The sequence below is a fragment of the Rhinolophus hipposideros genome (assembly GCF_964194185.1).
Source record: "Rhinolophus hipposideros genome assembly, chromosome: 9".
NCBI classification, from domain to species: domain Eukaryota; kingdom Metazoa; phylum Chordata; class Mammalia; order Chiroptera; family Rhinolophidae; genus Rhinolophus; species Rhinolophus hipposideros.
In genome coordinates, this window is record NC_138055.1 from 8372231 (window position 1) to 8398390 (window position 26160).

General features: G+C 55.0%; 1 protein-coding gene across 3 annotated transcripts; it reads left to right on the plus strand.

Annotated features, from left to right (window-relative positions):
• Positions 1-431: 431 nt before the first annotated feature.
• On the plus strand, positions 432-25353 carry SUN2 (Sad1 and UNC84 domain containing 2). 3 transcript variants are annotated; one of them, XR_013993959.1, is made up of 19 exons: positions 432-707; positions 9874-10031; positions 10796-10986; positions 11367-11504; positions 12099-12194; positions 12786-12879; positions 13597-13667; positions 15579-15706; positions 17990-18244; positions 18660-18737; positions 19235-19278; positions 19796-19961; positions 20343-20564; positions 20867-20951; positions 21236-21351; positions 21500-21667; positions 21991-22083; positions 23611-23795; positions 24521-25353. XR_013993959.1 is itself a non-coding variant. In XM_081058696.1 (19 exons), exons 2-19 carry the CDS (start codon positions 7426-7428, stop codon positions 23719-23721), a joined length of 2343 nt encoding a protein of 780 aa, XP_080914822.1. In that variant the 5' UTR covers positions 4122-5515; positions 6940-7425; the 3' UTR covers positions 23722-25353. The 3 variants fall into 3 exon arrangements, 2 of the variants coding, with proteins under 2 accessions (XP_080914823.1, XP_080914822.1); XM_081058696.1 differs by lacking the exon at positions 432-707 and adding exons at positions 4122-5515; positions 6940-7554 and having other exon boundaries at positions 23611-25353; XM_081058697.1 differs by having other exon boundaries at positions 23611-25353.
• The last annotated feature ends 807 nt before the right edge of the window (positions 25354-26160 follow it).

Genomic DNA, 26160 nt, shown 5'->3' on the forward strand with positions numbered 1-26160 from the left:
CGGGGGTCTCCTACCTCCCTGGCTCTACCTCCTCGGCCCATCCTCCGGGAACCTTTGCCCCCAACCACCCAACGCCTGGTCCTGGCACCAGAGCCTTTTCAATTCAGTTTGCGGAGCGCCGGGACGCTGTGGTCTGTGGGTCCTGCGTGGGCTGAGGCGCACCAGGGCGCCCTCAGGTGTTTTGAACCACAGGACCGGAGTTCACGTGCGCGGCCAGGCCCAGCCGAGCCCCCACCTGCCGGCTCCAGCGAGTTCTCGGCCGCCCAGGCTTCGGCCCCTCGCCGGCGCCACCCACGCGCGGACTCCTGACTGGGCGCGCCTGGCCCGCGGGGCCCACGCGGCGGGCGGGGCGAGCCGGGGCCTTTGTGTTCAAACCGCCCAATGGGCGGCGGTGGTGGGCGGAGACGCGGGCGGGGCCTGGCCAATGGGCTGCGGCCTGTCAGCGTTGACTGACAGGCGCACACATACACACTCGGCCACGCGCGCGCCGCCTGGTCCCACTCGCGCAGCGAGGTTCTGCGCGGGCCGCATTGTCCGCCGCGCTCGCAGCTCCCGACCGCCGGCCTCGTCCCGCGCCACCGCCACCCGCGCGTCCCAGGGCCCCGCGCCGAGCGCCGCTCGCGGGTTCTGGCCCGGAAAGGGGGCGCGCCCGGGCTCGCGGGGGCCTCCGACGCCTCCGGTCCCGCGCGGAGCAGCCGCGGCAGCAGGTAACGGCCGGCGTGGGCCTCCGGGAGCGGCCGCGCGCGGCTAGGGTGTTGGGCGGGCCTCCCCCGCCTCCCCGCGGGCGCCGGGCCCGGCCTGCCCCGGGGGTCATCCCTGGGCCGCCCCGGCCGGGGCCGCGCTGCCCGGGCCTGGTTCTTCCTCTGCGGGCCAAGCTGGGCCGGCTCCAGCCCCGCCCGCCGCACGCCCCTGGGCCGGTCGGGGGGGGCCCGCGCCGTGCCGAGGCCGCCCTGACTCATCCCCGCCGGCGCCCGCCCCACTGGTCAGCCCGGGGGGCGGGCGTCTCCAGGCGGGACTTCCCCGGGCAGCACCTCCCGGGGAGGAGGAGAGCGAGGACCCGGCTGCTCCAAACCGGCCCAGGGCAGTGCCTGTGTCCTCGTGCCAGGCAGGCAGTTTCCGGGGACAGACAGTTCTCTGCCGCGGCCTGTCAGAACTCTGGGAATAGGAGGAAGGCCCATTTTGTTCAGTTCTAAAAAGAAACCAAATAGGGGGGGCGGGAGTGTGACTTAGAGCCGAGAGGCAGGGAAGGCACGTGGTTGGCAAAAATCTGCAGGTTCAGTCCACAGGGAATGAAGGGAGAAGGGAGTTAGCACCTGGAGCCTTTTCCAGGCCCCACCTAGGAATGCAGTGTGACACTGGCCCAGAGTGAAAATGACCCGTGGAAGATGCCCAAGATCTATGTCAGAACTGGACAGACACTGCCTTATAAGTTTGTGAAGGGAGCTGGGCAGGGTGGTTGAGAAAAGGATGTGGTTCAGCTCCAAAGAGGGGAGGGATGTTTTAGTGGAAGGTTTCTTAACTGATTGGGGGTGGGGGGGGGTGTTGGGGAGGGTGTCAATTCTGATATGCAAAAAATTTGAGCTCCTAGAAGTTCACCTCCTGTTTTGTTTTGGAGGGTGGAGGATTGACCTTTTACATTTTGTGAAACCCAGACTCAGTGGCAAACTGTTTTTTGATACCAGGATGGCACAGGAAACACTAAGGCACCTCTGGGAGGTGGAGGGGCTGACAGTTCTCAACCCTACACACACACACACACACACACACACACACACACACACACACACACGTACGTACCTCCGTCTAAATATTTATATTCTTGCCAGCCCCAGCCTTCCATATTGTGAAAACACATTGCTTTGTTTCTGTCCCAGGGTGACAGCCTCTACTTCAGCAGGGCAGGGCTTAGGAGGAGGAGCCTGTGTGGGCATCTGGAGCTTTCAGGTGGGGAGGGCAGTAGTGAGGGTGGAATTGCCTTATAAGGAGCGGAATATAGAAAAGAACTCAGGCCAACTTCCTGCTTTGGCTACTACGAATTGGTCCTTTTACCAACACAGACTAAAACCAGAGGGATGTCAGGTAGACAGCCTACCTGAGAAGATATTAATAAGACCAAGACATGAGGCTGCTTGTTTTTCAGAAGAGGACTTTCAAGAATTCTCCAGCTGGATTAACCAGACCTTCTGGTTTCCATAGTCTGAGTGGGGATGTAGAGTCTGTGCCTACCATACAACCCAGAGAACTAGCAATTTAAATATCACCCAGGAATATGAGAAGTGATAACTGTGACAAGGAGGTCAAGAAAAGAAAAAAAAAAAAAAAACCGTGCCTCAATTCACTTTAGGCAATCTACTTAACAATGGAAGATAAGCAGGTCAGAGCAAAAGTGCCGTGGGAAATTTTCGGCCACCCGAACATATCTTCCGTTAAAACCATGTACCCAGTTAAGCTTACCCCAAAACTAGATATCCTGTTGCTGCAGCAAAGATAAGCAGATCCTGTTGCTGCAGCAAAGATAAGCAGAACATCCCCTTACCCCTGGGAACATCCCCTTAAGGAAACCTACCCCTGAGAACATCCCCTTAAAAAATAATAATAACCAGCACCCCTTTTTTCTCCAAGACACATAAATCAGAAAAAGGACAAGTAACAGAAAAGAATAAATAGGGATGGGAAACAGTGCTCAGGGCTCTCGCTCACTGCTATGTCAGTGGAGGCTTGAGCCCAGATTCGAATCTGTAATAAAGGCCTTGTTAATTTGTCCAATTCGGCTCCGTGGTCATTTCTTGGGGACTCGCTCCGTAACATTTGGAGGCCCCAGCGAGATCGCCACCGGGATGCCCTGGAGCCCCCTCCTCAAGGTTGGAGGGAGCCCAGAGGCTCCCCTATAACCACCTAAATTCCTGAATCAACGACCAGCGGAGACTCCCTCCGGACCAACTAGCTAGCGGCGCCGGGTAAGTCAGGCCTCTGTCATTCCTGTTTTGTTTTGTTTCTGGTTTGGTACGTACCCTGAGTGGTGGACGTTTGGAAGGCGGGACGCCGCGGAACTTCCAGTCCACGGCCTAGACGGTGACGACCGTCGAGGTCCTGGTTTGGGCAGATTGGGGCTCCAGCCGCCCCAGTCTCCAATCTCAATTCTGTCAACTGTCGTGTTTGTGGACAGCTTTGGGATTCTGGATCTGTCTTTGTGTTCTGTGTTGTCTGAGTGTCTATTGTCTTGGCGCGCAAGCGAACATGGGTCAGGGAAATTCACAAGCCAGGGGATTGAGTCCCCTCGACTGTGTTATTAAGAACTTTCAAAATTTCGGGAGGAGGGCAGACGGCTACAGGGTGCCTGTGGACGCCTTCTCTCTCCGGAAATTCTGTGAACTAGAGTGGCCCACTTTTGGGGTCGGGTGGCCTTCTACGGGGACCTTCGATCTAGATTTCTGTTACAAAATTCGGCGAATCACTTATGGGAAGACCGGCCACCCCGAACAAATTCCCTACATAGATATCTAGATTGATATTGTAACTGACAATCCAGGTTACCTGAAGGCCTGTGATTGCCCTCCCCAGAAATCGGAAAAAAAAAAAAGCGAAAACGATCAGTTCTGTTGGCTAAGTCCCCGGGCCAGACAGAGAGACCCAGGACTGAACAGCCTCTTCCTGCCCCGCCGGTTCTTTCAGCCCCAGGGGAGGATCCCGTCCCCCATCGGCGGCCACCCCCGTGCAGCGGCGGCGCCTGTCCGGGGAGTTGTGGGGGAGCGAGGAGGGGGGGATCCGTCCGGGTTCCTCCCGGCCCGCTCTACCCGTCTCTGGCTGGCCTCAGTGGGGAGCGGGAACCCCGGGGCGCAGGTCGAGGGAGCCAGATTTAGACTGGCCCGGCTGGGGAATCGAGTTCGCCTGGTTCTTCCACTGGGGAAGGGAGCCCTCTAAGCCCCCGTAATTCTTTAAGTTCCTCGCACACCCGTTCGGGGGCACTTTTTGGAGAGGCTCAGGCAGTTCCTATTTTACCCCTCTGGGAGGTGGGAAAAACTGGCCCGGGAGGGGTCCCGCTACGGACTTATGTTCCCTTCACCACTTCTGACTTATACAATTGGAAAAATCAGAATCCTTTTTTTCCCCAGAACCCCCAGGGTCTTATTGTTCTCCTTGAATCGGTATTTTTCGCCCGCCAGCCCGCGTGAGATGATTGTGGCTGCTGCTGAGCGCTCTGTTCGCCGAAGAGGAGGGAGTTGGGACCGAGGGGAGAAGGCGGGTTCTTGGTGCCCGCGGGCAGCCTTCCGCTCACCCTGATCAGGTGGAGGCTGTCTTTCCCGCACCCGTCCTAACTGAAGCTGTAGTTCATTGGTTAGAGGAGGGGCTTTGAGCCATTGCCGCCAGGTTCTTTTCAGGGGTGTCCGAGCTGCGGCTAGGAGACCCACCAGTCTATCTGGGGTGACCGGGGTAAGGCAGGGGCCGACTGAAAGCCCGTTGGCGTATCTCGAGAGGCTATGTGAAGCTTACCTGACTTACATGCCTATGGACCCTGACGCCCCAGCCAATCGGGCGGCCCTTGCAGTCCAGTTAGTAGCCCAGTCAGCCCCAGATATTAGACGCAAACTACAGAAGTTAGAAGGCTTCGAAGGGAAGTCTCTGTCTGAGTTGCTGGCCGAGGCCCAAAAAGTTTTTAAAAATAGAGAAGACCCATCTCAGGTCTTAAACCAAAAAAATGGCTAAAGTCCTACTTACAATATAGAAAGAAAAAAAGGGCCGAGGGAGAGACAAGACGCCTGGCCAGGAACAAAGGAAAGAGCGGGAACAACTGGGGAAAAACCAGTGTACATACTACAAAAAGATCGGCCATTGGAAGAGAGAGTACCCTAAGAAACCCCAGAGTGGGAGGGACAGAGCCGCCCCCATCCTAGTAAAAGAGACAGACTGGGAGGGTCAGGGCTCCCCTACCCCCCAGGAGCCCCGGGTAATGGCTAAATGTGGGGGAAAAGCCCATTGACTTTCTGGTAGATACTGGGACAACCCACTCTGTTTTGCTGAAACCTGAAGGACTCCTCTCGAAAGAAAGGGTGCTCATCCGAGGGGCCACTGGGAAGTCCAAATCATATCCGTGGTCCCGAGCCTGGGTCTCCAATCTCGGGGAAAAGACAGATACCCACTCCTTTTTAATTATCTCCGAGTGCCCCGAGCCCTTACTCAGGGGGGCCTTCCCCAAAACCTGGGTTCGTTGGGGTATCGTGTCTCTGCCAAAAAGGCCCAGCTCTGCAGGACGAAGTTCACCTATCTGGGTTATCTTATCCAAGAGGGGAAGCGCACTTTATCCCGGAGCCGGATCCAGGCGATTCTCCAAATCCCCACGCCACGGACTAAGAGGCAAGTACGGGAATTCCTTGGGGCCGTGGGCTATTACAGACTCTGGATCCTCGGGTTTGCTGAGATCGCCAAGCCTCTGTACGCAGCAACCGGGGGAAAAGAAACAGACCTCAAGTGGACAGAAAACAAAGAAAAAGCCTTCACCGCACTCAAGACAGCCCTGGTGAGTGCCCCCGTCCTAGCTCTCCCTGACCTGGAGAAGCCCTTCCAACTATTTGTGGCTGAGTCTAAGGGGATCGCAAAAGGAGTTTTGACCCAGACCTTGGGGCCCTAGAAACGCCCCGTGGCTTACTTATCTAAGTGACTGGATCCCGTAGCTGCTGGCTAGCCTGGGTGCCTCCGGGCCATCGCTGCCACTGCCTTCTTGGTAAAAAAAAAAGCCTCTGAAACTAACGTTTGAGCAGAACCTCCAGGTCACTGCCCCTCATGGTATTGAGGGCTTACTGCGGTCTCCACCAGAGAGGTGGCTATCAAATGCCAGAGTGACCCAATACCAGGTCCTCCTGTTAGATCCACCTCACGGCAGGAGGAAAGGACATTAAAAACTCCCAGGAAATCCTGACCCTACTGGCCTCCATCTGGGGTCCTACTGCAGTAGCAGTCATCCAGTGCCGGCAGCACCAAAAGGACAAATCAATAGTGTCACAGGAAAACAGGTTTGCCGACCGGACAGCCCGAGACGTCGCCAAAAGACCAGTAGGGTCCCTACAAGTCCTGAGCCTCCATGAGGTCACCCTCCCTCCGGGCCCGTATTACACACCAGAAGAAAGGGAATTAGGACATAAACTGGGAGGAACCGAAACAGAAAAAGGATAGATCCAGTTCCCAGATAAAAGGACCTTACTTCCTCAAAGCTTGGGCAGACTAATCGCCGAACAGATCCACAAAAGTATGCATCTAGGTGGTACCAAGCTCGCAGAACTCTTGAGAAAAAAATTTTTTCATAAAGGGACTCTATAAGATAACCCAGGACATCGCAAGGAGATGTCAGACTTGTGCTCAAGTGAACTCCAACCCTACTCCCGTCAAGGAACCTGGGCTCCGGTTTAGGGGAGGGTCCCCAGGTGAACATTGGGAGTTAGACTTCACTGAGTTGCCACCAGCCAAAGGAGGGTACAAGTACCTCCTCGTCATGGTAGATACTTTCTCAGGATGGCCAGAGGCTTATACAACCAGACAAGAGACAGCCCAGGTAGTAGTTAAACAATTGGTTTCTGAAATTCTCCCTCGGTTTGGCCTACCGCTATACTTGGGATCTGACAATGGCCCGGCGTTCACCGCCCAGGTCACCCAGTTATTGGCTTCCACCTTAAAAATTAAGTGGAAACTCCACTACATATATAGACCACAGAGTTCTGGCCAGGTAGAAAGGATAAATCGGACTCTTAAGGAAACCCTAACAAAATTAAAGCTGGAAACTAGCGGTGATTGGGTAAGTCTTCTCCCTTTCGCCCTCCTGAGGGCCCGGTGTACTCCGTATACCCAGGGTTTTACTCCTTATAAAATAATGTTTGGGCATCCTCCTCCACTCCTACCCCGGTTGGGGAAAAACAGCTGGGGGCCATCAAAAACCATAATCTTCTTAAGTCTTTACAGGCTCTCCAGGTAGCACGGAACACAGCTCAAAATATGGTGTGTGGAGAAAAAGACCCGGAGACTTCCAGCCCAGTGAGGACTCCTGTTATTAAACCTGGTAAATTAGTCTGGGTCAAAAAGCTCAACCCAGGCCAGCTTAAACCCAGATGGACTGGCCCATTCACGGTGATCCTAAGCACCCCGACTGCGGTTAAGGGACGGTCCCGACAACCAGCTCACAACATCGACCAGCCGCCTATAGGGCCTAGCGAATGTGAGGGAAAAAACGACTTCTACTGCGCTGCCTGAGGCTGTGTCACCCTAGCCCCTTGGACCACGACCGACCAGCACCTAAGATTCCGGAGGGTCGCTCGCCACGGGGGCTCCAGACGCACCGGGGACCTGTCAGACCCCCTCTCCAGGGACTCTCCTAAAACACGTCTGCCCGTGGGGAGCCCACCCAAAACTACCTCTTGACGACCTGCAAGGAGAAGGCACATGCCTTTTCCCAGCCAACTTTCGCATAGAGGATTCTCCTTATTCATCCTCCTGTGTTCAGACCATCATCCTTCCAGAGACAGAGACCGACGGGGAAAACGTCCTTCTCGTCGCCCCCGAAGGGACTTGGTGAGCCTGCACGGAGGGTATCACCCCTTGTGCTTACCTCCCTGCTATCATAAACAACAACTCTTTAGGACTCTGTATCCTTACCCGTATTCTTCCTCAGGTCTATTATCATTCTGGTGAAGCGGGTAGAGAACATCTAGGGTTAGAGCCCCATAGGGCCAAGAGGGCCCCAGTCCTAATCCCACTCTTAATCGCATTGGGTGTCGCCGGTTCCACTGCGGTCGGTACTGCCTCCCTCGTTAAACAAGACCAAGATTACTAAGAGTTAACTAGACAAGTGGACTTAGACCTCAGTACCCTTGAGGAAACGGTTACAAAACTTAAAAGCTCTCTGAGCTCCCTTGCCGAGGTTGTTCTCCAGAAGAAAAGAGGCCTCGACCTCCTTTTCCTTAAACAAGGAGGACTATGCCTCGCCCTGGGGGAAGCCTGTTGTTTCTATACTAACCATTCTGGGGTCATAAAAAAAGTCTTAGCCAGCTTAGACGGAGACTCAAGGAAAGAGAGGAAGAGCGAGCCAGGCAAGGAAACTGGTATGCGAACCTATTTTCCTGGTCCCCATGCCTCACTACTCTCCTTAGTGTGGCCGCTGGGCCCCTAGTTCTCCTCATCTTAATAGTCACTATCGGACCCTACATATTTCGATCTCTAGCCAACCTAGTTCACTCTAGAGTCCAAGCTGTCAAGGTCCTCATGGTTCGTACTCACTATCAAAACTTAGCCCTAGATGACGCTAACTTCCCAGAAGAAGATCGAGAATCAATGATTTGATTCCCGGGTAAGACCAGTAGGGAATGTGACAAGGAGGTCAAGAAAAGAAAAAAAAAAAAAAAACCGTGCCTCAATTCACTTTAGGCAATCTACTTAACAATGGAAGATAAGCAGGTCAGAGCAAAAGTGCCGTGGGAAATTTTCGGCCACCCGAACATATCTTCCGTTAAAACCATGTACCCAGTTAAGCTTACCCCAAAACTAGATATCCTGTTGCTGCAGCAAAGATAAGCAGATCCTGTTGCTGCAGCAAAGATAAGCAGAACATCCCCTTACCCCTGGGAACATCCCCTTAAGGAAACCTACCCCTGAGAACATCCCCTTAAAAAATAATAATAACCAGCACCCCTTTTTTCTCCAAGACACATAAATCAGAAAAAGGACAAGTAACAGAAAAGAATAAATAGGGATAGGAAACAGTGCTCAGGGCTCTCGCTCACTGCTATGTCAGTGGAGGCTTGAGCCCAGATTCGAATCTGTAATAAAGGCCTTGTTAATTTGTCCAATTCGGCTCCGTGGTCATTTCTTGGGGACTCGCTCCGTAACAATAACAAGTCACAAATCCTAAGGACTCTTGAGTGGATCTAAGTATCAGAATGACTGTCCCATGGGCGGGCGGACACACCATGTGGACACCGCACATTGGTAATCCGAGGTTTTGAGTTCGGGTTTCCAGAGCTTATCAGTCCTCCTTGGGGGCCAGAATGCCACCTTTTGCCAGGTCTTTCACTTCGGCCTCTTTGGAGTCCTCCATATCAATTCCAGAGCCTGAGTTCCTGCCCCTGTGACCCCACACTGCTGCTCCACCTCCCTGTCTTGTTAGTTTGGTAACCTATTTGTTGTGTAACAACTATGTCTACAGCCTGTTCTGAGCATATTGAGTCTATGAAAGACTCTATTTGGGGACATAGAACACATTCCTGAAACAACTTGTAAACTTCCTTGTGGCGTGGAAAGATGCAGGCCCTGTCACCTGTCAGCTGTGAGCTCAAACCCTGGCTCTGTCACAGGCTCGGTGGCTGTGGGCACGGTCATCTCTGTCCCAGGCTCCTTCTTTGTACGATGGGGGCAATGATGTCTCCCTTGCTCGCAAGGATCAGAAATGGGTGTCTAAGGAGCCAGGGACCTCGGAGGCATTTAACATAGTGTTTTATTGTCATTGTCACCATCATACCAAGATGGACTGGTGTTGCCCCAGAATAACCAGCCAAGGGGAAAAGCATACAAACTCCGTTAGAGGGCAGGGGTGCCTCTGTTGCGTGCCTGTCATGTGCCACATGTCAAAGGTAGTGGAAGGTCCAATTCTGGCTCTCATGGAGCTCAGTGTCCGATAAACTGAAAATTACAAAACCTGGTGGAAAGCACCGTGAAAGAGGCTGCCTGGGCACTAAGTGAGTCTGAGGCAGGGTGTGGACTCCAGCATGGGGGGAGGGGTGCCCACATCTCTGGCTGTTTTGGCAGAATGCAGAGAGGATGGTCTCCTCCCCCAGGGAGGAGCTGCCGACAGCCCCAAGCCTCACAAGCCTCACGTGTCCTTCTTTCTCTCCCAAGACTCTCTTTAGGGGAAGTGACCCATCCCACCTCATCATGTCTCGGCGAAGCCAGCGCCTCACGCGCTACTCCCAGGGTGATGATGACGGCAGCAGCAGCAGTGGTGGGAGCTCAGTGATGGGGAGTCAGAGCACCCTGTTTAAAGACAGTCCTCTCAGGTAGGGGACTGCCGCCATCCCTGGGGATCACGCTGACCCACAGAGCGGAGGGCTTGGGCAGTTCTCTGCGCAGCTTCTTACTATTGGGACCTTTGTGGGTGGAGATGAGATGCCCTTATCCTGTCAAGAGGGACATTCACACCTATGAGGAAGCCAAGACCCCGTGCTGCTGCTTCTCCCCCTACTGTAAGCCTGGCTGCTGCCCTAGTGTTCAGAGAACAGGAAGTGGGGAGAGGCAGCTTCAAGAATAAGCCAAGCCGGAAACCCTCTGACACTACAAGCTAGGCTCTTAGGAACCCCTTCTGCTGTGGACGGGCGTGCCTGTCTCGTCACCCTCCCCAGACCCACACCCATGTGTCTCCCCATCTCACCCCCTCGCAGACATGAGACCCCATAGAGTTGGCTAGCTCTGGGAGGCCAGCTTGGATCTGTCTGAGTTTTCAGTGGGTTGTGGAAATGACTAATCCATTAAGAAGCATGAGAAAAACCTTTGGCTTTGAAGTTAGAGACATAGATTTAAATCCTGGCTCTATCACCTACTAAGGATCTCACCTAACTGCTGCTGAGATTTGGAGATAATGCGAGCAGAGAAGGTATCTGTCTGTCTGGGCTGGGCTGGGCTCTGCAGTCAGTAGTCAGGAGCTGTCAGTTGCTTAGCAACAAGGCCAACCCACTCACTACAGGAGGGCAGAGCTGCTGGCTTCCTGTTCCAGGCTGGGCTCACCTGCCTGTTCCCCTCTCTTCTCTTGGCCTATTGCCTACAGGACTCTGAAGAGGAAATCCAGCAACACGAAGCGCCTCTCCCCACCGCCACAGCTGGACCCCCCCTCCGACACACACACCTCCTACTACAGCGAGTCCGTGGTCAGGGAGTCCTACTATGGTAGCCCCCGAGCCGTCAGCCTCTCCAGGAGCTCCATCCTCGATGACCAGCGGCTTAGTGACCCCTACTGGAGTGAGTGTCCGGAACTTTCTCCTGGGGCTTTGCTTCCTCTGGAAACTTAAAGGTCCTAAATGCCACCCCCACTCCCCCCACAAATGCTTCCTAACCACTGCTGGGCCAGAGGAGGGGCTCCCCATCCTCAGAAACCCTTGGAAGAGCAGTCAGGTGTCTGAACTTCCAGGACCCTTCGGGTGATAAAGTAGCCACGTAGCGCAGGAGACTGAGGGGCGGGGCCCAGCTCACCTTCCCTGAGCCCCGGGAGAGGCCAAGGGCAGACTCCGTCTGTCCTTCAGACATACTCCTCAGGGTGTCCCCTGAGGCCCTCGGGAATAGCCTCCTCTGAGCAGAGCATCGCTGTGCCCCAGGAGAACCCTGCGCTCTTCCCTCCTCAGGTGACGATCTGCGGGTGAGGAGGAGGAGAGGCACTGGTGGCACCGAGAGCAGCAAAATCAACGGGCTAGCGGAGACCAAGCTGTCGGAGGACTTCCTCGGGTCTTCCTCCGGCTACTCCTCTGAGGATGACTATGTAGGTAGGCAGCACTCTTCCCCCCCACCCCCCAGCCTCATGGAGCCGCGCCAGCAGTTCCGGGACTGCCGGGGAGGTGAGGGGAAGCCTGGGGGAGGCACCCCTGACAGCTTGAGGGAACACAGTGCCTGGCGGGTGCCCCCACAGACCAACTGGCATCCTTCGGTGCCACCCTGGCGCCCTGAACCCCGTCTGGGGTGGCCCTCAACACACTGGGCTGTGACCGCCCTGCCCCCACTAGGCCCGCGGTCAGCTCCATCGTTTGGCACATTTCCAGCAAGCAGTTTAATGTGGGCTTCACGCAAGAAGGTGCCCTAATCCCTCGGTCCCGTTCTGACCGGGTTGATGGATTGCCCGTGAGGAGAGGGAAGCAGGCAAGGAGCTTAAGGGAAATAAAATGTCAGAAACCTATCGTTTTGTTCCTTCAGCAGACAGTACTGACCTGCTAGGTGCCAGGCCTGTGTGACGCTCTGGGGATGTCATGGGAGAGTGATCCGTGGTCTCAGCCCACAGTCTAAGGAGAAGATGAGTACTAGGCAGTTTCCAGGGCTCCTCACAGTGAGGACAGACTGAGCTGGTCTCCTCTCTGTCCCTGCAGGCTACTCGGAGACGGACCAGTGGAGTTCAGGTTCACGGCTGAGGAACACTGTGTCTCAGGCAGGCTCTATTTTCTGGACGGTGTTCACTTTTCCAGGTGGGTGCTGGCTATTCTGTGCACAATTGTTTCCATTCTCTAAAGCAGGGGTGTCCAAACTGTGGCTCGCGGGCCAACTGCGGCCCGCAATCCATTGTTAATTGGCCCGCAGCAAATTCCACAAATATATTTAGTTTACTTAAATAAACCAGGTGAGGCAATATGTACTTCACCTCGAGTGAGTGGCCCGGCTGTTCGTGTGTTTTACCGCATATGGCCCTTGGTGAAAACCGTTGAAAAGTTTGGACACCCCTGCGCTAAAGCATTCACTTCTTACCTTTCTCCCTGCATTTGGGCATCCAGCCCATATAGACCGTAGGACCATTGGGGAAAGGTCGTTCTAGAATAATCATGTTCTAGAAAGAGCTGTGGGGACATCCTCACTTGGAAGGGCAGGAGCAGCAGTGGAACAGGGCAGAGGGTGCTGACAGAGTGGGCGAGTGGGATTAGAGGAGTTGGGTAGCCGTAGGACAGGACAGGTGCATTGACAGCTCGGTGTTAATAGGGGCAGGGGGCCTGCAGGTGGAGAGAGAGCAGAGCCCCAGGCTTCCGGCTCACGGTGACACTTAGGCCTCATGGTCCCTCTTCCAGCCCGGCTTTTTGGACTCCTCTACTGGTGGGTCGGCACCACTTGGTATCGCCTGACGACAGCTGCCTCCCTCCTTGATGTCTTCGTTTTAACCAGGTGAGACAGACTCCTGCCTGGACCATGAATCAGAAAGCCCCAGGTGGAAGTCTCAGACACGCTGGCCTCCCGTGCTGGTCAGGCCTCAGGCACTAGCCAACCAGTGGTGTTTCCCAGGATATCCAGCTTCCCTCTTGGCCCCCGGACGACCTACACCCCAGTTGCAGATGCTGCCTGATGTGTGCTGAGGGTTTGTTCCCCAAGTCCCTGACCCAGCAGAGCCAGGACTTGGGAACTGGCTCCTTGGCAGAGGAAATAAAACTGAGCCAGGAAGTCAGGGTCCCTCTGGCCATAATCCTGGTCGGAAGGGTGGCCAGCTATGCTGAGAAGACGGGCCAGGATGTATTCGTGTTAGCAAAGAAAAGGTTCCTCCTTTTTCTAAAAGAAGATGTTGCTCGTTTAAGGAGTTCCATGTTTCTTTTCTATATTTGCTTGCTTAGAGGAGCTCAATATATGAAATTTTTTTCAAAGACCACACTACTTATTTTTAATAACATCAATAAAATTTAGAGCCACGCTTGTCCCCATTACACCCAGACCTGTAGCTAAAGCTCTAGAGCATCCATCTAGCCCTGGCAAGATGAGACACTCAAGGGTGTCCCTTTCAACTCCAGTTGAGCACTCGGGAAAAATCTCAAGGGACTCCCTGGGGGAACCCAGAGGCCTTGGCGCCCTCTGACACCTCTGCTTTCCCTGCCTTCCCCTCCTGTGGTCCAGGCGCTTCTCGTCCCTGAAGACCTTCCTGTGGTTCCTCTTACTGCTGCTGCTCCTGACTGGCCTGACCTATGGTGAGCCGATGTCCTGTCACAGGGGAGGGGTGGGACAGGAGCCTCCGAAATGGGGCCACCAGCCAGAGGGGCAGGGCAGAGTGTGGGCAGAGGCTGGTGCCCAGCAGAACTGAAAACTAAAGGGGTGGTGACCACCTACAAGAAAGGGAAGGAGGCAGGACAAGTGGGTTCAGAGCGAGCCTGGGCACCTCCCGAGCCTGGAGCCCCAGGCTGCTCCGATCTGGCTCTCCTGGGTCCTCCGCTGACCAAAGCTGCCATGTTCTCAGGGTGTCCAGTGGGTGAGAGGGGAAGTGCCCTGATGTTGGCCACTGATCTTGGCCTCAGTTTGGGTAGCCACACTGGACTGCCTGACATGCAGAGAGCATCCTTGGAGCCACCTGGGCCAGAACATGTCCCACCTAGTACAGGAGTATTAGGGTAAAAAGCAGGAACTCGGACGCCCTTATTATTAGCAGTTATTTTTCCTCCATTCCAAATCAGGACGTAGTCTGGGTGAGTGAATTATTGTTATAAGATCAAGTCCAATCCTTAGCTATCTTTAAGATCAAAATGAAGTAGTGAAGAAAAGAAAGTACACCTTTTTACACTAAGATGCCTGTCATTTACAAGACACTCTATACTGTCCCAGTCTCTGAGACTTCCAAATTTGTTACATAGTTGTCATTATTATGTTATGATACATATATATATTTGTATCAACTTTTCATTTGTCAATTTCACATGAGTTTCACAATCATACCAGGTGCCTCTAACCTTCCCAGGCTCAATTTTAATGATTGTACCAATTTGTAATTAAAGGCTAGGTTTTGTTATTTTTTTTTAGAGAGTTGGTTTTTGAGGTTTGGCATCCGTTCAACTTGTATTTCTTTTACTAATACCAAAGGTAGAACATTTTTCCGAGTGTTGATTTCCTTTTTGTTTCCTGTTACAAGAACAGCTTGTTCATATCCAGTAGAAACTGGGCATCGCCCTGAAAATAATAATGACCCTCTATCATCACTCGGGAAGCACACATTCCCATGAGTTACTATTCACTGTAGTTTGAGCGTCACCCTCACCTTGGGGGGTTAGTGCAGCTGATGTCCTGATGCCTCATGAGGAGATGCGGACGGCGAGTGAAAGGCAGGGGTGGACGGAGTGGCCTGCTCAGGGAGAGCAGGAAGGGAGCGGGTGTCCAGAGGGTGTCACTGACAGTCTGGTGGTAAGTGCTGCCTCCTGCTGGGCGACTGCTGTGGCCGAGCTGGAGTGACAAGTGTGACATCTTACTGAATGGAGACTCTTCGGCCTATGGCTTGTTCAGGTGTCCTCACCCCACAAAGCTCAAGAGTAAACACATCAAACACATGGCCCCTAAGCAAGATGCCAGCGTCTGTGGGGCTGTAGCCTTTATCTATTCTGGGGCCACAGGCAGCCTCTCCAGCGGGTGTATTCTGTTTCAGTGATTCTCAGTCATGGCCCCCCATTTGAGTCACCTGAGAAACTTCTAACACTCAGCTACAGAGGGTGTCGCCAGACCAATGAACTCACCCTCTGGACTGGGGTCAGACAAGCTCCTTGGGGATTCTGATACACAGCTAGGGGTTGAGAACCATCACCAGGGCCTCTGGGTTCTAGCCCTGGATCATCCCTAGCTTATTGAGCCGTGCTCTCCACGTGTTGCCATCTGCAGAAAGATGAGGGTTTCTGAGGGCATCTGAGAGTGCGTACACTCTGGGACTGTCAACTGGAAGTTGCTACGTCAGAGAAGGACGGGAACCTCCCTTCCTCATCCCGCCTGCCAGCAGGAGCACAGCTCTGCTCAAATGAGACAGGCTGCTGATGTCTGGTGTTGACTAGGCTGCTATCCTCAGCCTGCGAGCCATCTTGTTCACGGCCTGCCGCCTGGGTAACCGCCCTCTCCCCTGCGTACAGGTGCTTGGTATTTCTACCCCTATGGGCTGCAGACATTCCAACCCGCCGTGCTTTCCTGGTGGGCAGCAAAGGGCAGTGGCCGGCAGCATGAAGCATGGGAGTCCAGAGACTCGTCCCCACATTTCCAGGTGAGTATCTTCGTTTACATGCTTTTCCCTCAGCCTGTGTTTGCAGTTGTTTTCCTGCTCTGGTACCTGACACACACAGCTGTCCTAGCTGGGACCTCATCCCTATCGTTTGGAGTGCATGTATGGGGGAAGGGGGTGGGTTGCTTAAATATCACTCAGAACTGTCCCAAAGTTAGTTGCCATCTTCAGAAGCACAGAAAACAGAAGGAAATGGAATCAGACAAACTGTTTTGTCTGTTTTGTTCCTTTCAATATAGTTTCACAAATATTTACTGAGCATGGTTCTATGAATAAGGTAATATCTGGGTCAGTTACCTGTTAGCACAGGTAAACCACCCCTAAAATCAGTGCCTTAAAAGTACAAGCATTTGATTAGCTCATGAGCCTGTGGCGCCCGTGGCTGGCTCTTCTGGGCTAGCCGTGGCTGGGCTCCCTCTGGCGTCTGCAGCTGACTAGTGATCAGCGGACGGCTGTACGTCACCTGAGCTCCCGTCATCCTGCGGGCTGGCCCGGTCTTGTTCTGACAGCAGCCGAGCAAGGTTCCAAGAGAGCAGAATCAGGCCAGGCCTTTTGAGGCCTAGTCAGAACTAGTACCCTGTCATGTCTGTCACATTGTAAGGGCCTAAGCAAAGCCCAGAGTCAGTCCAGCTTAAGGAGGAGAAACAGCCTCCACCTCTCGATGGGAGCCTGCAGGGCGCAGGGAAGGACAGTGGCCATTTTTGCAGTCTTCCAGACGCTGAAGATGAAACAGGCCCAGGCTGTGCCCTCAAGGAGTCCAGTGTCGGGTGAGGTGGTGACACGTGTAGAAAACCAAAACGTGTGTACACAGGTCCTGGCTTCCATGATGAAAACTTAAAACTCTTTACCCCCGATTAGAGTTATTTACTTTTGCTTATGTCTTGGTGACTTTAATTTGGTATCACTTATGTTTTTTGGGGGGGTCACATCTTTAACCATTTATTTTGATTGATGCCGTGTTTCCCCGAAAATAAGACCTAGATGGACCATCAGCTCTAATGTGTCTTTTGGAGCTAAAGTTAATATAAGACCCAATCTTATATAAGACCTGGTCTTATTTTACTACAGTCTTATATAAGTGGTTTTATTATAATAAAATAAGACCGGGTCTTATATTATAGTAAAATAAGACTGAGTCTTATATTAATTTTTGCTCCAAAAGACTCATTAGAGCTGATGGTCCGGCTAGGTCTTATTTTTGGGAAAACACCGTATATTACTTTCCTGACCATGACCTTATTATTTCATAAAATAATGACCTATTCTGGCATTTATAACTTTTCCCTTTTTAATCATTAGGAAAGGCATTAAATACAATTCAATTTCAGGATCACCTTTTTTTTTTTTTTTTTTGTAAAAAAGAAGAGTGAATATATCTTTGTATTTGCTACATTTGCATAAAGACACTGATAAGAATAGCTGTCAGGTTTGGAATGGGGTGGTGGTGAGGGCACTGGGCGGGTGGAGGCGAATGTGAGGAGCGTGACTTTTTACTGTTTGTTTGCTTTTTGAGTCATGCAAATGTGCTGCCTATTTTAAAAATGGAACTTTTAAAACTCAGAAGCAACCTCTGTACCCAGCAGTCCCCTGCCCTTTAACCAATAGTTGACAGACTGTTTTTTATGGTTTCTCTTGGCAAAAGGTTTTTGTTGTTAAGCCAACAAGGTTCTCAAAATTCATGGCATGCTATCCAGTGCCACCCACAAGTCCAAATGACTTCTATCCTTCTTCTCTGTGGGGCATCCAATTAAAGAGGAAAAAGAAAGCTTTTTCAAATTATTTTGTCTTTTAGCTGTAGTTATTATGGGAGAAGTGGAAGCTGTTGAGTCAGCAGCTTAGTCCCGTGTTCTCCCACATCCAAGGAGAGGAGGGGGGGGATGGGCTCAGCCCAGCAGGTCACCTGGCCCCAGTGGCCCGCTTGTGCCTCCTTCCTGTCCTTTTCTTGGATCGTCCTCCATTCGGATCCTTTCCGAGGAGGGCACTGTGTCCCGTCACCGGCCCACGTGCACTCCTTGAGGATCAGACCCCTCCGGTTGCCTGTGTGTCCCAGTACCCTGTGTTTGGCTGTCACCACACTCACTGCACCCATTTACCTGCTGATGGATTCACCCACCTGCAGGGCAGAGACACCCAGTGTGGGTCCAGCCTCGGACCCAGCGTGTGTTTACCTTTGGGTGTATCTGGGATTCTCCTCCCTTTCTTTTCAGGAAACCCTGCTGTCATAGGTCCCTCACCAATGTGCCTTTTCCCTCCCTGCCCTGCCAGGCTGAGCAGCGCATTCTGTCCCGGGTACATTCTCTGGAACGGCGCCTGGAAGCTCTTGCTGCCGAATTTTCCTCCAATTGGCAGAAGGAGGCCATGCGGCTGGAACGCTTAGAGCTGCGGCAAGGGGCCGCTGGCCAGGGAGGCGGGGGCAGCCTGAGCCATGATGACACCCTGGCACTCCTGGAGGGGCTGGTGAGCCGCCGCGAGGCTGCCCTGAAGGAGGGTTTCCGCAGGGACACCGCTGCCCAGATCCAGGTAGGGGAGGAGCTGCGGTCTCCAGGCGGGACCTGAGTGTCGAGGGTGGGTGACACCGTGGGCGCGGGGGTGGAGGGGGCGAGACCCTGACACGAGAGAGACAACTCTGCCAGTTGGCCGTTACCTTTTCGAAGCCTTAGTTTCCTCCTCTTTAAAAAGGAGACGGTCCTCTCTCGCCGCGCGCCCGCCCTGGTTGTGAGCACGAGATCGTACAGTGCGTGGCACCACGTAGGTGGACAGTCGGGATCATGGGAGGCTTGCACGCTCCCAGGAAGCTGTGTAGCAGAAAGGCCGGGAGCTGAAGGCTGCTACCCAATGGCCCTGGTCGCACTGCAGCCACACCACTTCCGGTGGGAGGTGCGTGGCCTCTGTGTGCCATGTGGTCCAGTCCGCAGCCTCTCTCCTGTCCCGACAGGAGGAACTGGTCACCCTGAGAGCAGAGCATCAACAAGACTCAGAAGACCTCTTCAGGAAGATTGTCCAGGCCTCCCAGGTCAGTGGGCGTGGGGCACCTGGGCCTACGGGGGGCCCTGACCCAATTCAGCCTCTGTTGCTGGGCTGAGACACTCGGCTCCTGAAGGGCCTGCGGGACATAGTGGGGGGTGTGTGTGTGTATGTGTGTGTGTGTGTGTGTGTATGTGTGGTCTCCTGTTACAGCCTGAACTTATCCCATCTGGACTGGAACGCTCTGCAGGGACGCACTGGGAGCCAGGAGGACAGGAAGGGCCACCTCCAAGCGGCCCATCGTGTTGGGTATAACATGCTGAATGAATGAGCGAACGTGTGAATGCCTAAGTGTGCCAGATACGGGGTGAGATTCTTATAAAGACCTTCACCAGGAGGCCAGTTTGACATTTACTGGAGCAGTTGGGAGACCCTGGGGCACGGATGTGGTTAAGCAAAAACCCCAAACGGAACAGATCCTGCTCTGGGAGGCCGATTGCTCTGAGCCTGACAATGCTTGTGTTTGTCCCTTCTTCCTGCTGACAGGAGTCTGAGGCCCGACTCCAGCAGCTGAAGTCCGAGTGGCACAGGTAATGGGCCCTGCAATGTGGCCTCAGCCCGCCCCTCCCCACGCTCAGGCAGGACTGGGGAGCAGAGCCCCAGAGCAGAGTTCTGATTGTATCCCAAGCAGAAAGCAGATGGCTGAAACCTGCCTCGGGACCATGTGCTTAGAGCCTGTCCTTGAGGCGCAGTTGAGGTTGGGGGTGGGGGCATTGCAAGAGAATTGGGATTCATGGCTTCATGTACACACACACCATCTTTTCTGTACAACCACACACAGGATGCCCTTCCATGCCTTCGATGTACTTGGGGAGGGTGTGAGTGGCTGAGGCGGAATGGTGCGTCTGGGCTTAGAGAAGGAGCAGGATCAGAATTCCCTCCCTGGAACAAGCAAACTCCAGGGCTGTGTAACAGCCAGGATCTCTAAGAGTAGGCCTCGCATTCACCTGTAGGTGGTGGGCACACATTATATCAGGAGTCAGTGAGGGGACCCTCTTATTTTCCTCATTAGAGACCCAAGGCTCACTCTTCTCTCTTTGGGAGTAGGATGACCCAGGAGTCATTCCGGGAGAGCTCCATGAAGGAGCTGGGCCGGCTGGAGGGCCAGCTGGCAGGCCTGCGGCAGGAGCTGGCAGCACTGGCTGTGAAGCAGAACTCGGTGGCGGACCAAGTGGGCCTGCTGCCCCAGCAGCTCCAGGCCGTGCGGGACGACGTGAGTTGGGACCATCCAAGTCTCCTGCTGGACAGCCTGTCCTTTGAGACCATCTATCCTAGGAGTCTGCCTGGGGCAGAGGGCCTCTTGCCCTGGCAGCCTTTCAGTCCCACTAGCGCCTGGCCCTGGACTTGGCACAGATGTTGCCTGCCTTTGACGGGAGCTCTTCCTGTTTTGCTCTTGAAATCATGGAGGGTTGTTCATATAGTTTTCCTCCATGTAGCCCAAGCAGGTGCATGCTGGCCCTGCCCTCACAGGCCTGCATTCCTTCCCTACCCCTCTACCCAACCCAGAAACTGCCCTGCTCTGGCCAGTCTCTGCCATGGCAGGTCCCACTGTCCCTACCAGCTTCCCAGAGCGAGATCTTTTTTCGGTCCCTAGGTGGAGTCTCAGTTCCCTGCCTGGGTCAGTCAGTTCCTTCTCCGAGGTGGGGGAACCCGCACTGGGCTCCTTCAGCGAGAGGAGATGCAAGCTCAGCTGCAGGAGCTGGAGAGCAAGATCCTCGCGCACGTGGCCGAGATGCAGGGCAAGTCAGCAAGGGAGGCCGTGGCCAGCCTGGGGCTGAAGCTGCAGAAGGAAGGCGTGGTCGGGGTGACAGAGGAGGTGAGGAACTGTGCTCCCCGAACCCCGATTTCTACACACACACACACCATCTCCCCCATCCCGGGGAGCCACAGACCTGCAGTCCCACACTGCCAGCTCCCTGCTATGGTCCAGGACCCAGGTGACATGCAGAAGGCTCCGATGTTGGCTTTGGGGCTGGAATGGGAGGGTGGGTAGGTGGCACGTGTGCCTGGACACCAGCGTGCTGTAAACAGAGGGGTCAGTCTGTGGGGCCCTGGCATTGGGGTCCGAGGGTCGACTAGCATGCTGCCTGTCACAGCTGCTCTGGGTGCCTGTTTCAGGACGTGCGCCACATTGTGAGGCAGGCCCTGAAGCGCTACAGTGAGGATCGCATCGGGATGGTGGACTACGCGCTGGAATCGGGAGGTGCGTGCGTCTGCTGGGCGGTGGGGGGCAAAGTGAGCAGGGCTGAGCAGCGGAAGCCACCTAAGCTCGTCGGGACATACTGAGCACCAGCCTTGGCCAGCTGCTCTGGGGCCTGGGGCAGCTGCGCTGGCCTGAGAGGACAGGGCAGTGTGGTCCCTCCTTGGGCTGCCTCAGCCCTTTAAGCCTGGGGTCCTCTTGGCTGCCGAGCTGAGCTGGTTGTTGGGCCTCCATCCCCTGCTGACGTCCAGGCCACAGGCACCCTGACGGCCTCTTTCCTGTCTCAGGGGCCAGTGTGATCAGTACCCGATGTTCTGAAACCTACGAGACCAAGACGGCCCTCCTCAGCCTGTTCGGCATCCCCTTGTGGTACCACTCCCAGTCGCCTCGAGTGATCCTGCAGGTAAGGGCCCGGCGAGGGCAAGAGCGGGGCCCTGAGCACAGACGCCTAAGTAGCTGGGGGGCTGTTGCGTCCCGGGTCAGCCGGAGCTGCGCTCAGGGCCGGCCCCTCGTCACCAGCCCTGCGCTGACCTCACTTTCTTCCCCTTCAGCCAGACGTGCATCCAGGCAACTGCTGGGCCTTCCAGGGGCCCCAGGGCTTTGCCGTGGTTCGCCTTTCTGCCCGCATCCGCCCCACTGCTGTCACCTTAGAGCACGTGCCCAAGGCCTTGTCGCCCAACAGCACCATCTCCAGTGCCCCCAAGGACTTCGCCGTCTTTGTAAGTACCCCACCTGTGTGGGGCCGCGAGCTGCAGGAGGGTCCTGGGGGTCTCCTCTGAGGGTAACACTGGGGGAAGGGAGATGTGGAAGACATGGCGCCAGGGTGGGAAATGGCACTTCAGTCCCAGTTGTCTCCGGCTATGGAGGAAGAAACCGAGGCCCAAGGAGCTAAGTGACTTGTCACAGACCCTCACAGCAGCCCTGTGTCCAGGGCTCAGGCCCCCTGCTGTCCCGCCCGGGTAGCACGGGACCAGGCTGGGGACAGGGAGGGAAGGCGCATGTGTAAGAGCAGAATCTTCCCTCCTCCTTCTGCTCTTTTCAGGGGTTTGATGGAGACCTGCAGCAGCAGGGGACACTTCTGGGCCAGTTCACGTACGACCAGGATGGGGAGCCCATTCAGACGTTTTATCTTCAGGTAGAGGACTGTGTTACGTAGCCCAGGGCACACGCACTTTCCCGTCCATTCAGCAGTTTGTGAGCAGTCACCCTGTGCCAGGCACTGGGGGTTTAGAGCAGGGAACCGCAGGCCCTGCCCTCACACAGCTCAAGGTGTGGAACAGAGACAGCGGTCCAAGTGCCCATGCAGACGTCAGCATAGGGGAGGGGCCCCTTCCAGACGGGGGTGGGGGGGGCGCTGGGGAAGGGCAGGTGTCTGCATGCGCGTGGCCCACCCACGTCTCAGGCAGTGCAGCATGGCCAACTTGAGTGGGCCTCAGTCCTCCAGGCCCTTGTTAGAAATGCAGAGTCCCAGTCTCTATGTACCCTAGGAGGTTGATTCCTTAGGGCCACTGGGGCCCAGGAATCCGCATTCTAACCAGCAGCCCAGGTGATTCTGATGCAGGTAGCCTGCACGGCCCACTAGGAATGAGGACTTGAAATACACTAGTGTAATGACTGGATGGGAGAGGTGAAGGGACAGGGGCAGGAAGAGGCTGGAGAGGAGGCCTGGCTCCCAGGCCCAAGAATTGCAGCCCTCAGGGCTGGGGAGGGGTGGACACTGCTGTGCTTCAGGCAGAGAAGTGACAGTATGATGTGCACTGTGTAAATGGTGAGTCTAAGGGGACAGGCCCGGGGCCAGGGGGACAGTCAGGAAGTGGTTGCAGGGAAGGGAGCCAGAAGTGAGCTCGGGAGGGTGTTCTGCGTGAGGGCAGAGAGGTGGCAGGACACAGTGGGAGCGCCCTGCATGTCAGGTCAGGCCGGAGAAGGGAAGGGGAAGGTGGATGTGAGGGGGGCTGAGAGGCTAATGCACGGGTGGGGGCAGGTTTGGCCACTGAGTTTGAGGCACCTGTGGCCAGCCGTGGAGCTGTCGTGGGGACTGTGAGCTCCACGGTAACAGCAGCCATGGGAGTGAGTGGGATTTCTCGGGGCGGGCGGGGGGGGGGGTGCAGACTGAGCTTTTAGGAGAGAGTGGAGGACGAGACTGGAGGGAGAGAGGAAGGGCAGGAGAGCACGGTGCCTGGGGCATCACCGGATGTGAGATTTGCCCCACAGCTGGCTCAAAAATTGTGGCTTTTTGAGCATAGACGGGCTTGACGGGAACTTGAGAAAGAAAAGAAATTTTGCTTAGTTCAGAGTAAAGGAATTCTTTTCTAACATCAACACATAGCAAGCCCTCCACAAAGGTAGTTTTGTTGGTTGACAGTAACAATCAAGAGCTCGTGTGAACTCGTCAGTTTGGGATGAATCGTGCTGGCGCGCAGCTCCAAGGCCATTTTTATGTGGCCCTGGGTGGGTGGCCCCTGTAGGACCTCTGAAGCCCCTGGGGCTCCTTGACCCACCAGCTGGAGACTCCTCCGGGATCTGAAAACAAGAGCTTTGACATCCAGCTCTCTTCTGGGGCCCAGGGCGAGGGGCATGTGGTCTGAAGGGTGGTGGCACCTCCCCTCCTGTGCCGTCAGTGAGGCCTGAGGGCTCTGACACTCTTAACATCTTCTCTACCCAGGACCCTAAGGCCTCGTACCAGGTGGTGGAGCTGCGGGTCCTGACCAACTGGGGCCACCCGGAGTACACCTGCGTCTACCGCTTCCGGGTGCATGGGGAGCCTGCCCAGTAGGCCTTCTCTGTGCTGCTGCCAGCCAGCTGGGCGGCCAGCCCCGCAGCGCGCCCTTCTCCAGGAGTGGGAGAGCAGCACCCCTGCCACTTCCCCCACACGCTTCATTAGCTCACTTACTTCCAGGAGCAAGAAGCCCTGGCCCAGTGGAGAGAATGTGCAGGGTTTTCCTGGCAGGCTCCAGCGTCTTCATTCTTTGCTGTCCTCGTGCCAGGCACCGGGCACCTACTTCCCCCTCCTGGGGGGGGGGGTGTATATATGTAGCATATCATTCAAGATGAGGCAGGAGGGGTGACGAGCGAACCTGTTCCAGCAGCCTGCCTGCCCCTGGCCCGTAGTGGAGGGGATGACACCTAGGAAGCTGTTGGGAGGTGTGTGAACTACACGCGTGCCAAAGCCATGGGTGAGACAAGCTGGGGCCTGAGGCAGGGAGTGAGGCCCTCTGTAGGAGGGTGCTCACTGCACGGGTTGGGACTGGACAGCCAGCAGGCAGGAAGCTCCTGGGGGAGGGTAGCTGGGCTCTTCCTGAAGCCAGTGCCATCAACCTATAGGGTCCTTGAAGGGATTCTGTATACTGTCTTTGTCCTGGGCCGAGGTGGGCTATGGGGCTTCTTGTCCTAGAGCAGGGGTGTCCAAACTTTTTTCAACATTTTTCACAAGGGCCATATCTGGTAAAATACACAAACAGCCGGGCCACTCACTCGAGGTGAAGTATGTATTGCCTCACCTGGTTTATTTAAGTAAACTATATTTTTGGATTGCTGCGGGCCAATAAAAAATGGATCTGCGGCCCGCGGGCCAGTTTGGACACCCCTGCCCTAGAGGGTCTGGTTCCTGGGAGCCTGGGAGCTGGCCCCGTAGGATCCCATGCTGGGGATACTAGTTGCTTTTTCTCTTCTGATGCTGGGATTGGGGCGTGCCTGTGCCCCAGAGCGAGCCTGCCACATTCCCCCAGGGTGCAGGGACCCCAGACCTGTCCCTTGAGGCCATAAGCATCCAGGGCCAGCCAAAAGGGCAAGGGACTCCCTTGGTTGTCCTGGTGGCCCAGTGATGACAGTGATATTCAGGGTGTCATGATGGGAGGAAGTCTGTCTGCACTGTGGGCCCTGCCCCACCTTCATCACAATCAGGTCCCTGATGTGAGGGGCCGCAGCCGCCCCTTTGGGGCTCCTTTCAGCTCTTGCTCAATGCTGTTTCCTTTCTTGCTTTTTTTCTATGGGGGGTTGGGTAGGAGGGGGCCTGAGGCAGGGGCTTTTTGACCCAGCAGGCCCTGCTGTATTATGTAAATATTTTTCAAGGTCTGTTTTTTAACTGAAAAGCTAAGGGCTTGATTCTTAGGCCCCATTCTGTGGGGCGTTGGGGGTTTCAGTTTCTTGTAATCCGGCTGCCAAGAGGGGCTGCCATGTAGGCAGGCGCCCTTAGGAACAGGGCAGGCCAGTGGGCTCCCGCAGGATGCTGGAATGAAGGGGAGACCCCAGGCCGTCCTGGGGTCCTCCAGCACTGCCTCTGCACAGCCTCTGCCCCCAACCAGGTTTCATTTTGGGCTCTTCTGTCACAAATGCTGCACTATTGGGTTCTTAATTTTTTATCTCGATTCTAATTTATGCCTATGCAAAAAATAAATCGTGCCCAGGACTAATGGAGTATGTGATTTTTATCTGGCCATCACACAAGGAATCTGTTCTTGGGAAAATGAGAATGAATTCTTGGCCAAAACAATGCCTCAAAGACTTACTCCCACTTTAGAAACCCAGCCTCTCAGCTAAAAGTCAACTCTGGTGGGGGTGGGGCCTGAGGCAGGCCCTGCTCCAGTGATTCTGGGTTCAAGGATTGGCAGAAAAGTGAGGTGGCTTTAACAGCCGACACCGATGTCCCATTTAGGAAGCAGGAAGCTTTTCCTGCATCTCTGTGCCGTGTGAATAGAAAATAGGAAATGTTACCTGTTTCACTAGTGACCATGTCTGCCTTCAGTGCAGCGCTCATCCTCTGTGGGAGTTAGACATGTCCCCCTTGTACCTGTGCTGGGATGGGACACGGAGGTGGGGTGGTACCCTGAGGAGCCAGAACCTGCCAGCTCAGCAAAACGCGTCCTAACCCTTCCCCACAAATGCCTCCCCGGATTCAGTCTCTCATGAGCTGTTCGAAGGTCCAGGGGCAGTTCTCCACCCGGACTCTCAAATGCGTGCCTCTTGTCCTAACCATGGCACCTGGCCCAGGGCCAGTCCCCGCCACAGCTGAGAAAATAAAGGCAGGAACGGTCCGTAGGGAGGGGCTTGGGGAAAAACTGCCATAGAGTAGGTGGTGGGTGGAGTACAAATCCAGCCCTCAGGCTGTCGGCCAGCTCCTCAGCCCCTCAGGTCAGGGTCCCAGAAAAGAGCTAGCCTACCTATGGCTGGCCCTCCAGCCACTGCTCACACCTCTCCCGTTTCAATTCCCACTCTG

Coding starts and splice junctions, on each gene's coding strand:
- SUN2 (XM_081058696.1), top strand. CDS start 7,426: ATGCCTTTTCCCAGCCAACTTTCGCATAGAGGATTCTCCTTATTCATC. Junction 15,707..17,989: donor ACTCGTCCCCACATTTCCAG/GTGAGTATCTTC, acceptor CTGCCCTGCCAG/GCTGAGCAGCGCATTCTGTC. Junction 19,962..20,342: donor TCCAGGCCGTGCGGGACGAC/GTGAGTTGGGAC, acceptor TTCGGTCCCTAG/GTGGAGTCTCAGTTCCCTGC.